The 11,510-nt window shown below is 51.3% G+C and overlaps 1 protein-coding gene across 16 annotated transcripts in view; it reads left to right on the top strand.

Annotated features, from left to right (window-relative positions):
• The window catches only part of CELF5 (CUGBP Elav-like family member 5), a 52,908-nt gene extending 42,276 nt beyond the window's left edge, over positions 1-10,632 (top strand). For 6 of the 16 annotated variants that reach the window (XM_023733134.1, XM_023733133.1, XM_023733132.1 and 3 more), the window contains exons 10-12: positions 94-177; positions 2,916-2,999; positions 7,265-7,392. In XM_023733134.1, the coding sequence (XP_023588902.1) occupies positions 94-177; positions 2,916-2,999; positions 7,265-7,392 (296 nt within the window). Of the gene's footprint in view, positions 1-93; positions 178-2,915; positions 3,060-7,264; positions 7,433-10,532 lie in introns of those variants that run through there. The other 10 variants (XM_023733140.1, XM_023733139.1, XM_023733138.1 and 7 more) reach the window with 3 other exon arrangements.
• Positions 10,633-11,510: the final 878 nt, after the last annotated feature.

Below are 11,510 nucleotides of genomic sequence, written 5' to 3'. Positions count from 1 at the left end.
TCGTGGCCCCGCCCCACCGCGCCCTCTTTCCGCCCCACTCGGGGAGTCCTCCGCCTCACGGCCGCCTCCACGTGTCTCGCCCGGTCTCCGCAGCCATGTACCCCACCGCGGCCATCACGCCCATCGCGCACAGCGTGCCCCAGCCACCGCCCCTCCTGCAGCAGCAGCAGCGAGAAGGTGAGGCGGCCGCGACTTCCCCGGGCGCAGCCCCGCCCCGCCCGCTCCCGCACCTGCAGGCCCCCGGGAGCCGCACGGGCCTGGGTGCGGATCCCGCCGCAGCCCCCCGCGGGCTGGTGTTCCCGGGCAGCTGAGCCGCCCTTGCCCGGCCTCAGTTTCCTCCTCCGGAAGGCGCGACCCGTGCTGGCCTGGCCCCCACCGTAGGGTGGTGTGAAGGGCTGCAGGTAAAAACGCTTAGAGCATCTTCGCCGAGCCACCAGCCGCCACCAGCCCCCTCCGGACTGGGCCATTCCCTGGGTTTGGGGAGAGGAAACCCGTTTTGAGCTTGGGAAGGGGAGGGGCAATGAGGGCTCTCCCGGTGAAGGCTTTCCAGGGGAGGGGTTAGAATCTGGAGTCTCATAACCCGGGTTGGAACCTACCCAGTTGTGACTTGTGACATGAGAAGCAAGGTGGCTAACTGCCGCGTGCCTCAGTTTCCCCACCTGCAACATGGGCGACCACTGGTGCCAGGAACTTACGCGGGGAAACGAGCAACGACCCCCCGTGGAATTCCTTCGGCTCTTTAATCCTCTAGCCCAGGGGTGCCAATGACCTGTCTGGAAGACCGAGTTCATTGAGAATTCGACCAATTTTTCCCGGGCTCTCGGACTGTGGACAGGGTAGGAAAGCTGAGTTTTGGAGGCGGACCCTAGGCTGAGGGGCAGATTGGGAAACCCCCAACCAGCTGACTCCCTGTCATCAGTCAGATATTGGTTAAAATCAACACCACTAGCAACACAGTGGTTTGGGAGCAGTCCCGGATTTGCCGGGCCTTTGGCGTGATCCCCATAGCACCCCTGTGCCCCCCACACTGAACAGCCCTAGGGGAGCTTCACAGCCGGCTCAGCTGCCCGGGGTCGCTGCTTTTTGGATGGCCCTGGCCTCGGTGTCCCCCCTTCTAGCCCCTGCTCCCTCCACCCTTAACCTGAGCTGTAGGTAATAGCTAATTTAAATATGGTCAACACTGCTATAAGGCCGTGTATGAGTTCCTAAAAATCACCACAGTATGCAAAATTGCACCATATAAACTCCAGGGCTTGTGGGCACAGCACTCAAAAATCTTCATCAGTGACACATTAAAAAAAAAAAAAAGACAAGAACCTATTAAAAATGGTAGCTAAATTTTATATGTGTTAAATGGTAAAGAAACTCATACATACTACAATAAATTTGGCACTTTACCTTGGAAAAGACCTGAGGTTTCCACATGCAATAGACGTTGGAAGCATTCCAGTTTGTGAGTGCAGAAGGAGGGAAAGCTGTATCTCGGAGGGAGATGGGTGTGGCTCCTAACAGACCTGAGTTACTAAGGAAGTTGGTTGATGTTTGAGGAGTGTGTGTGCATTTTGTGATTTTTTCTGAGGTTGGGTTCAGCTGGTGTGGTTTTCTGCATCCACTAGTGCTGCTGGGAGGTCAAAATCATGCACAAGCAAAAACAAAATTCATGCTGGAACAAACCCACATTTTAAAAAGAAGCAGAACTGTATTTGTGTAATCTTGGATTTTGTATTTTCTGGGACAGGGACTATCTCTGTGGTTTGGGGATTACCCTTGTTGGGTGGAGGGGAAGTAGGAGAAAGTCATCTGTAGGTGTTGGATTAGCGGCGGGTTTGAGGGCTGTCCATTGCTGTGGATCATCTATGTTCTAAAATGCTATAATTATTTGTAGTTTTTAGATTAGCCAGACACTGGGGTTATTTGAGCGAAAGGGGTGATTTTGAGGGTAATCTGTTGCTCTTTGAAAAAGTTATTTCTGGTTGTTATATTATATCGTTTTTTAATTATCTGTTTCAGGATAGCTGGGGTTTTGGGACTGGGGAATTATCTTTTCATTTTACTTAGTTTATTTTTACATCATCAGAATTTTGAAAATTATCCCAGGTTTGGAGATTATTCAGGGTTTTCTGGATAGCTGGGGTTTGGGACTGGGGAAGCATTTGCTTTATTTTATTGTATGATCATCGGACTTTTTAAATGAACTTTTAATTTTAGAATGGTTTTAAATTTACAGAATTATTGCAAAAATAGTACGGTATACCCCACACCCAATTCATCTGACTTTTGTAAATGATCTGGATTTTGGGTTGTCTCTAGAGTTTGGGGTTTTCCCAGGGTTTTGGTATTATCTAGGGTCTGGAATTGGGGAATTATCTGGGTTATGGGGAGGGTAAAGATCAAAGGTCGCTATGAGTCGGAATTGACTCAAAGGCAATGGGTTAGAGATCAAAGGACGTGATGTTTGGTAAAGTAGAGGGCCAGCAAAAATGAGGGAAATCCTCCATGACATGGACTGACACAGTGGCTGCAACAATGGGCTCAAACATACCAAAGATCGTGAGGATGGCGCAGGCCCGGGCAGCGTTCTGTTCTGTTATACAGTCGGAGTCAACCTGACCGCAACTAACAACAACAGAGATCATCTGAGTTTTTTAAATTATCTGGAGCCTGGGGATCTTCTGGGGTTTGGGGATTATCAGTGATTTGGAGCATCCAAATTTGGGATTATCGAGACAGGGGATCAGCGTGCCCTGCCTCCCCTCACCCCCACCATTTCCACACTCCCTCCTGTCTGGGTGTCCCAGGCACCCCTTTCCCAACAGCTGGAGATGCCAGATATGGGCTTCGGTCCCGCGCCTCTCCCTGGGGGGGTCCACCTCCTCTCCTTGGGGGCTTTATGTCTTTCTCTCCCCCACCTGCAGGTCCCGAAGGCTGTAACCTGTTTATCTACCACCTCCCCCAGGAGTTTGGAGACACGGAGCTGACCCAGATGTTCCTGCCCTTCGGCAATATCATTTCCTCCAAGGTGTTTATGGATCGGGCCACCAACCAGAGCAAGTGTTTCGGTGAGTCCCACTGCGGGCGCCCTGGAACAGAGGGTGGAAGGCGGTGGTTAGCCACGGGACAGGTCACAGTCCCAAACAATCACATACAGAATCAGACTGAGTGCTTATTGAGCGCCTCCTGTGTTCCATGCATGTTCCATGCATTATTTCTAAGACTTGTTCATTCATTCACTCATTCATTTTGTATATATCTCAAGGACCTACTGTGTGCTAAGTGGTTCCATGTATCATTCATTCATTCACTCATTCAACAAATATATGTTTATGTGTTCCATGCATCATTTCTAAGACTTGTTCATTCACTCATTCATTTTGTATATATCTCAAGTGTCTACTATGTGTCAAGTGGTTCCATGCATCATTCATTCATGCATTCACTCATTCAACAAGTATATATTTGTGTGTTCCATGCATCATTTCTAAGACTTGTTCATTCATTCATTCAACACACATATACACACATATGTATCAAACACCTACTGTCTTTCAGCCACGTTTCACACATCATTTCTAAAACTCATTCATTCATTCAACAAATATATATATCAGGCACCTACTATGTGCCAGGCACTGTGCTTGGGCTGGGGACACAGCAGTGAATAAAGGTGACAAAAGTCCCCGCCCTCAGAGCTGGCAGTCTCGCCACACCGTCCAATAGAACGTCCTCCAGTGATGGGAACGTTCTAGGTCCTTGCTGCCTGACATGGTGGCCAGTAGCCCCCATGTGGCTACTGAACACTCCAAAGGTGGTGAGTGCCACCAATGAATTTTTAATTTTATTTAGATTTTAGTTCACTGAAATTTAAATAGCCACATGAGGGCAGTGGCTGTCATAAGGGAGAGCTCAGGCCTAGGGGAGGAGACGGAAACAAACAGATGCAGCTGTAGGTCAGGAACTTGTAAATGGTGTGAAGGCAATCAAAGCAGGGAAGGAAGGAGAGGCTGATGAGGATGCGGTGGTCAAGGAGGACTTTTCTGAGGAGGCATTTGAGCTGAGACCTGAATGATAAGGAGCCAAATGGGGAAATCTAGGGGGAGGGCATTCCAGACAGAGGGAACAGCATGTGCAAAGGCCCTGGGGCAGGACTCTGCCTGGTGAGTTGGAGGAATGATGAGGAGGCCCGTGTGGCTCGAGCGGAGTGAGCGAGGTGGAGAGAAAAGGAGGAGAGGGCAGGGAAGGGACTGGGCTGGTAGTGCAGGGCCCTGTGGGCTGCGGGGAGGACTTGGGCTTTTATCAGAGGGAGGTGGGAGCCCTGGAGGGCTGTGAGCAGAAGAGGGACAGACCCTGACTCAGGTGCTCACAGGCGCCCTCTGGCTGCTGCGAGGGGAACAGCCTAGAGGGCAAGGGTGAGAACCAGGTGAGCGTCTGGGGAAAGGCATTGCAGATAGAGGGAACAGCCCGTGCAAAGGCCCTGAGGCAGGACTGTGCCTGGCAAGTTGGAGGAACAGTGAGGAGGCTGGAGTGGAGTGAGCGAGGGAGAAAGAAGGAGAGGAGGTCTGGGAGGGGACGGGACAGGTTGTGCAGGGTCCTGTGGGCTACTGGGATGGCTTCCTTGGCCTCAGAAATAGAGGAAGTATTTTTGGGTCCCAAGTAACAGAGCAGGGAAGAGGCAGAACCTGGATTTGAACCAGTCTGCCTGACTCCAAAACCTGCACTCTTAATCCATACCATCCTGTCTGAAGGGTCAAATCTTGCCTATTTATTAAGCACCTCCTGCATGCACTCTATCCAATCTTGGAAGGGGAGAATTGTCCCCATTTACCAGGGGAGGCAAGAGAGGCACAGAGTGGTCAAGTGACATGTTCAGGCTCACACAGAAAGTAAGAGGCCACCCCCCTCCAGGACCCAGCTCCCTCTTCTCTGTCCTGCTTTCAGGAGGAAGACTTTTATTATTTTTTTTTTCATTGTGCTTTAGGTGAAAGTTTACAGCTCAAGTTAATTTCTCATATAAAAATTTATACACATATTGTTATGTGACATTGGTTGCAGTCCCCACAATGTGACAGCACCCTCCCCCTTTCCACCTTGGATTTCCTGTGTCCATTCAACCAGCTCCTGTCCCTTCCTGCCTTCTCATCCTGCCTTTGGACAGGAGACGCCCATTTGGTCCCATGTATCTGATTGAACTAAGAAGCACACTCCTCACGAGTATTATTTTTTGTTTTATAGTCCTGTCTAATCTTTGTCTGAAGAGTGGGCTTTGGGAATGGTTTTAGTTCTGGGTTAACAGAGTGTCCAGGGGCCATAGTTTCGGGGTCCCTCCAGTCTCTTTCAGACCATTAAGTCTGATCTTTTTATGTGAATTTGAGTTTTGCTCCACACTTTTTTCCTGCTCTGTCTGGGACTCTCTGTTGTGTTCCCTGTCAGGGCGGGTGTTGATGGTAGCCAGGCACCATCTAGTTCAGGGGGAGGAAGTTTAAGGAGGAAAACTCACCCAATCACATTCAACAGCATGATCTTGAGGAGATCATTTGTCTTCTCTGAGCCTCAGTTTCCTCACCTGTAAAATGGGGGCGTTAGAGGAGATAACAGATGAGAAACCTCAAAAGCCCCATAGCGCCAACTCCTCCATGGTCCCCCGTGGGCTTGGACAGGACAATGAAGACCCTCTGGTCCTGGTCTCATCATCTCTGCGCTGTACCCTCCACTGCTTGCCCATTCGGCCCCCTCCCCTGAAGTGCCCCCAGTCCGTGTGGTCTCCACTGGGTCTCCGGGAAGCCTGTAAAGACCATGGGGTGCAGGGCAGGAGGCAGGCCTGGGGTGGAGGTGAAGTGGCAGGTGGAGGGAGTCTGGGTTGTGGAAGCTTAAGAGGTGTGCGGGGAGGCTCTTCAGGAAGGGAGGCTGGAGGGCTTCTGATGGTGGTGGGGGAGAGGACTGGGCATAGAGAAACTGCTGAGAGACAGAGATAGACAGAAAGAAGAAAGAGAGGTAAGGGGAGAGAAAAGAGACACAGAGAAAGGAAAAAAAACACAAAGACAGATACACACATACAGAGTGAGGTCTCTACTCATTAGGAGAAAAAGAGAGAGAAGGAAACCAAAGTCTCAGAGAAGAAACTCATTAACAGGGCTAATAGCCTGCACACACCACAGCTTCATCTCCCCTGAGACCAGAAGAACTAGATGGTGCCCGGCTACCACTACCCACCGTTCTGATCAGGGCCACAGCAGATGGACCCAGATAGAACGGGAGAAAAATGCAGAACAGAACTCAGATTATTAAAGAGTCCAGACTTACTGGACCAGCTGAGACTGGAGGACTCCCTGAGACTATCACCCTGAGATGCTCTTTAAACCTTGAACTGAAACTATCCCCTGAGGTCACCTTTCAGTCAGTTAACAAATTGGCACACAAAATAAAGGATATTACCCATGAGCACGGTGCTCCATTAAAAAACCATCCATATGTGACCAAAACGTCAACAATTACTCTAAAGCAAAGATGAGAAGATAAGGGGGCAGGGAAACTAGAGTACTGGAAACGGGACAACCAGAACACAAAGAGAAAGTTGACCCATTGTGAAAAATGTAACAAACGTCACTGAACAATTTGTGTAGAAATTGTCGAATGGGAACCTGATTTGTTGTGTAAACTTTCACCAAAAACACAATGAAATATTTTTTTGAAAAGATACAGAGAGAAAAGACATAGGGAGAGAGAGAGACAGAGGGAGGGAAGGAGGGAGGGAGGAAGAGAAGACAGAGGAAGTAGGGAAAGACAGGGAGAGAAAAAGAGAGACAGAAAAGATACAAAGACCGTCACACACAAAGGTACAGAGAGAGGAACAGAGACAGAGAGGAGTTAATGGAGAGACAAGACTGTACATGGATGGAGGGTTGGCATCTAGTGTCTAGAAGGAGACAGGTACCCTGGGGGAGAAAGGGAGAATACAGCCCCCCGGGGACCCTCAGAGGCCCTGTCTGTCCCCCATGCTGGATGGGAAGTCTCAGCAGAGAAAGCTGGACAGAGCAGATGCCAGCTAAGAAGTGAGCGTCCCATCCCAAGAGGCACGCAAGTCTGGGAGAATCAGAAACAAAGCCAGGGCTGCTGTGTGTCCTCCGGCAAGCCCTCCCACCCATATGAGCATACATCTCGGGACCCTGTGAGCGGGGAAGCCAGGGCTGTGAGTGCTGGAGTGAGCCAAGGATGCCAGCCAAGGATGCCTGGGGTGCCCACCATCGTGGCATCCACCCCGTCTCCACAGGCTTCGTGAGCTTTGACAACCCAGCCAGCGCGCAGACCGCCATCCAGGCCATGAATGGCTTCCAGATCGGCATGAAGAGGCTCAAGGTGCAGCTGAAGCGGCCCAAAGACCCGGGACACCCCTACTGACCGCGCCCACAGCCGCCCCGAGGCTGCAGGCCTGGCCCAGGTGAGCCGCCAGGCGGCCCCTCCCCACCCTCACCCCAGTCTCACTCACCCCCCTCCTCACTCTCCAAACCCTCCCCCTTCGCCCGGCCCTAGGCAGATGCTGCTGCAAGAAGCCTCATGGGACCCCCAGTTTGGATTGGTGGGCACAGAGCTGGACAAAGACACCCCCAAACCCACTGTGGTCCGGGCTGGGGCAGAGGGCTAGATGGGTAAGGGGAGCCAAGGTGGTGAGGGAATCTTTCCTGGAGAGGACTTTGCAGGATGAATAAGAGTTCACCCGAGAGGCCAGGTTTGGTCTAGGGTGGCGGGTGAGTCCTGTGAGTCTGTTCTCCCTCAACCAGAGAAAGTGTTCAGTCCCATCCCCACCCCCAGCCCCTGGCCTCTGAGGGTGGACCCCAGATGTCCAGCTCAGCTTGGAACCAGTGCTGGAGAGGAGGAGGTGGGGATGGTCCCCTGGGGCCTGGTCCACTGGGCCACCCACCCCCATCCCCACCAAGCCCCATGAGACTGCCCAGCTGTGCCCGGCTTCCACTGGTAGCTGCTCGTTTGGCATAATAACTCACACCCAGGGGGTTCATGGGAAAGTGTAATATCTGCCCCACCCGCCACTGTGCAAAAAAAAAAAACCCAAACACCGAACCAAACAAACAACAAAAAAAACCCAGGCGTGTATTTTGCCATGCGGGTAACGACTTTATCAACAACTAAATCACCTTCCTTGGGGGAATGAACCAGGAACACAAGGGGCCAAGGTTGAAACTTATCATTGCTCCCAAGCCTTGATGAGCCCCATCTGTAAAATGGGCTCATGGAAGTGGCCTCCCCAGCAGCAGCAGGGACGATGCAGCCAGAGGTGGAAAGATTTTCACTGCTGAGCCCAGCACCCACCCTCTAGAAAGTTCTCCATCATTCGTTTTGATTTTTTTTTTTTTTTAATCGTCATGGTGGTCATCACCCCAAAGCCTCGCCTGGGGTTTGGCGTGAAGTAGGTGCTCAGTGGAGGCTGTAAGGACTTTTTAGACTCTGTCAGGTCTGCAGGCACATCCTTGGCCGTTTTGGGGTACGGGGAATGCGCGTGTAGAATGCCACAAACTTTGCAGTCCCTCTCTTTTAACTTAGTAACCAGCAAATCTTTGCTGAGCCTACTATGTGCTGGCCATGGCTTCAGTGCTTGGGGGACCCAGCAATGAATGAGCAAGAAGAGGGAAAAAGAAACCACCTGCTTGGAGCACCCACGGGGCCGCAGGGGAGGGGAGACAGAAAAGAAACTTGTATCTTTGTCCTTGAAACAGGCTCAGCGACGTTAAGTCCCTTCAAAGCCGCGTTTGTCAGCCTCCAGCACCCAGGACTCCGCTCTTTCCGAAGGAGGCTCTTGGGTGCCCACACCCTGTCCCGGCCAGGGCGGGTGGGGGTGGGGAGGTGCGCACCTCTGCCCATGGGCCACCCCATCATTGCTCCCTAACGCCCATCCCTTCTTCGCCAGGTGAGGGGTCTTCCCACCCCGAGGAGGGTTTCCCGCTTCCAACCGATCCAGGAGTTTTCCGTAAATTACAACCGTGTTTGGACACCAGCCCTCCCTTCCCTCTTCCCCCCTCCCCCAAAATGTGAAATCCCTCGGAAAAGCCACATGGAGTGGGGAGGGGTCTCCTGAGTTGGGGGGGTCAACGGGTTCACTCCCCTGTCCCCTGGGGAGGAGATTTCCTCGCTCTCCCTCCCCAACCTCAATGGCCCCCCAAAAGCAATGGCAACTTTTCCTATATATATATATATGCATATATATATAGAGCTAGAGACAGTATATATATTTTTTGCATATAAATCATGGGACCAAACTTTCCCAACTCCCCTCCATCCGAGAGAGGGTGACCCTGGGCCGGTCACTTCGTGGGGACAGAGGAAGGACTGAGGCTGGCTGGGCGTGGGGACCACCTGCCAGGCGCTCCCCTCCCCACCTCCTGGCTGGCACGTCGGACCAGGGGCTGGAAAAGCACTGGAAATCTGCCAACATAATATACCTCCTGGACTTTCGGCCCCCCACCACTGACGACTCTTGCAGGCCTTTGGGCTCAGCCGGCTTGAGTGTCCCAGGTCCCAGCTGCAGCTTCCAGAACCTCCCCCCGCCCCCCCACCGCACCCCAGAACCCCGCCTTCCTCCAGATGTTGGCACAAAAGAGACCCTCTGGCTTCCCCCATCCTTTGTCTGTCCCCCCTCCCGGTCATAGCCTTACTTGTGTGACCAGTAGCCCTTAGCTTTCTGTCGGGGGGGGCAGACGGGGTTTGGGGGGAGCCCCCCACTCCCCACTGCCTCCCCTCAAGGGCAGGCATCATCCCCCCTGCCTTCAAATCACCAGCCTCAAGATTAAGGCCTCGTGATCAAGCCAAGTGCGTTGGACAAGACCAACCAGAACTGCCCAAGCAGCGACCTTGATACCTCTACAGAGATTTTTTTTTTCTTTTTTTTTTGGTGGTCTTTCTGAGCAGGTACAAAGAAGACAAGAGAAGAAAAAAAATGGGGGAAAAGAAAATCAAATGACAGTGGAGTTTTGTTTCCTAGGGAGGGGGGAGGAGATTTCTGGGGTGCCTCTGTAAATCTACCCAAACCACGCCACCCGTGTTGAAGCACAGAGTCACGTCCGTCTGACGTCCCGTTGGGGCGTCTTGCCAAATGAGGCGCCAGATAATTTAAGAAGCTCAAGAAAATTATATATATATAGAAAACACACACACACAAACAGCAGTCCTTTTTGTTTCTACCAAAATGTGTTGACCGACCTGGAAAAAAAAAAAAGAAAGAAAAAAAAAAAATCGCAAAAAAAAAAAACAAAAAAAAGGAAAAGAAAAAAAAATCTTCTGACCAACTTGTTTCGATATTCCAGAGTTTGATAATTGTTCTGAGACACTCCTATTAGCGTGCCTGTGTCAAAGCGTCCGCGTGTGCAAACGTGTGCAAGCGTGTGCAAGCGTGTGCCGAGGGCCTCGTGGGGGCCTCGTCCGTTTCCCTAACGCCCTGCTGAGCCCACACCCGGTGGGCTTGGGAGCGGGTGCTGGCGTGCTGTTGTGTTTACTGGCTGTAAATATCATTTTTATACTCCACCTCGAAGACCTGCGTGATTTGTACGATGTACTTTATTTCTGCTACGAGTAATTTCATGAAGTTTCCACTTGCGAACCGAATTTTAGAGACAAACCCACACACATACACACACACACACACACACACACACACACACACACGAGGAAATATCAAGAAAGGCAAGAAAAGGACTTAGAGGGAACTTTGGGTTGACTTGGTTTGAATTTCGTGTCAGAGGATTTTCTGTGGCCGGAGACGTTCTTGTGACTGTCCTGTGTTTCAGTGAGAAGCAACAAGCATCGTCTTAATGTCCAAAACGCCTCTTTGGTCTGAAGAAACTGAAAATTTATTTAATAAAAGTTTTACTTGCTAAAGGACTGGTCCCCCACCCTTATTCTCTCGCTCTTGTCGATAAAGCTGTGTGCCGAGCGCATATGGCCGTGCTGGTTGCCGGGGCTAGAGATGTGGTTGTTCACTGCCGTGGAGTCGGCCCTCCACTCATAGCAACCCCATGCACAGTGGACGAAATGCTGCCCAGTCCCGCGCCATCCCCACGATTAGTTGTGGGTCAGACTGATGTGATCCGTAGGGTTTTCATTGACTGATTTTTAGAAGCTGATCGCCAGGCCTTTCTTCCTAGTCTGTCTTAGTCTAGAAGCTCCGCTGAAACCTGTTCAGCATCCTAGCAACACGCCAGTCTCCACTGGCAGACGGGTGGTGGCTGTGCACAAGGTGTACTGGCCAGGAATCAAACCCGTGTCTCCCACATGGAAGGCAGAGAATTCTACCCCTGAACCACCACTGCCCACTAGGCTAGAGATGAAGCCAAACTTGGGGTGATGGAGGGGGATGCGGGAGGAGATACTCCGAGAAGGAAGGCCTGGAATTCTAATGTCTGAGATTCTGTCTGATTAATCTGGAAGTTGAAGAGATGGGGTGTTCTTTCTCAAGAAGACCAGATGCATTTACTTGTTTATTCTCTTGCACATTCATTCAGCAAACATTT

This window comes from Trichechus manatus, unplaced genomic scaffold (genome assembly GCF_000243295.1).
Source record: "Trichechus manatus latirostris isolate Lorelei unplaced genomic scaffold, TriManLat1.0 scaffold00057, whole genome shotgun sequence".
NCBI classification, from domain to species: domain Eukaryota; kingdom Metazoa; phylum Chordata; class Mammalia; order Sirenia; family Trichechidae; genus Trichechus; species Trichechus manatus.
Note: the sequence above shows the minus strand (reverse complement) of the source record. Positions and strands in the feature narration are given on the sequence as shown.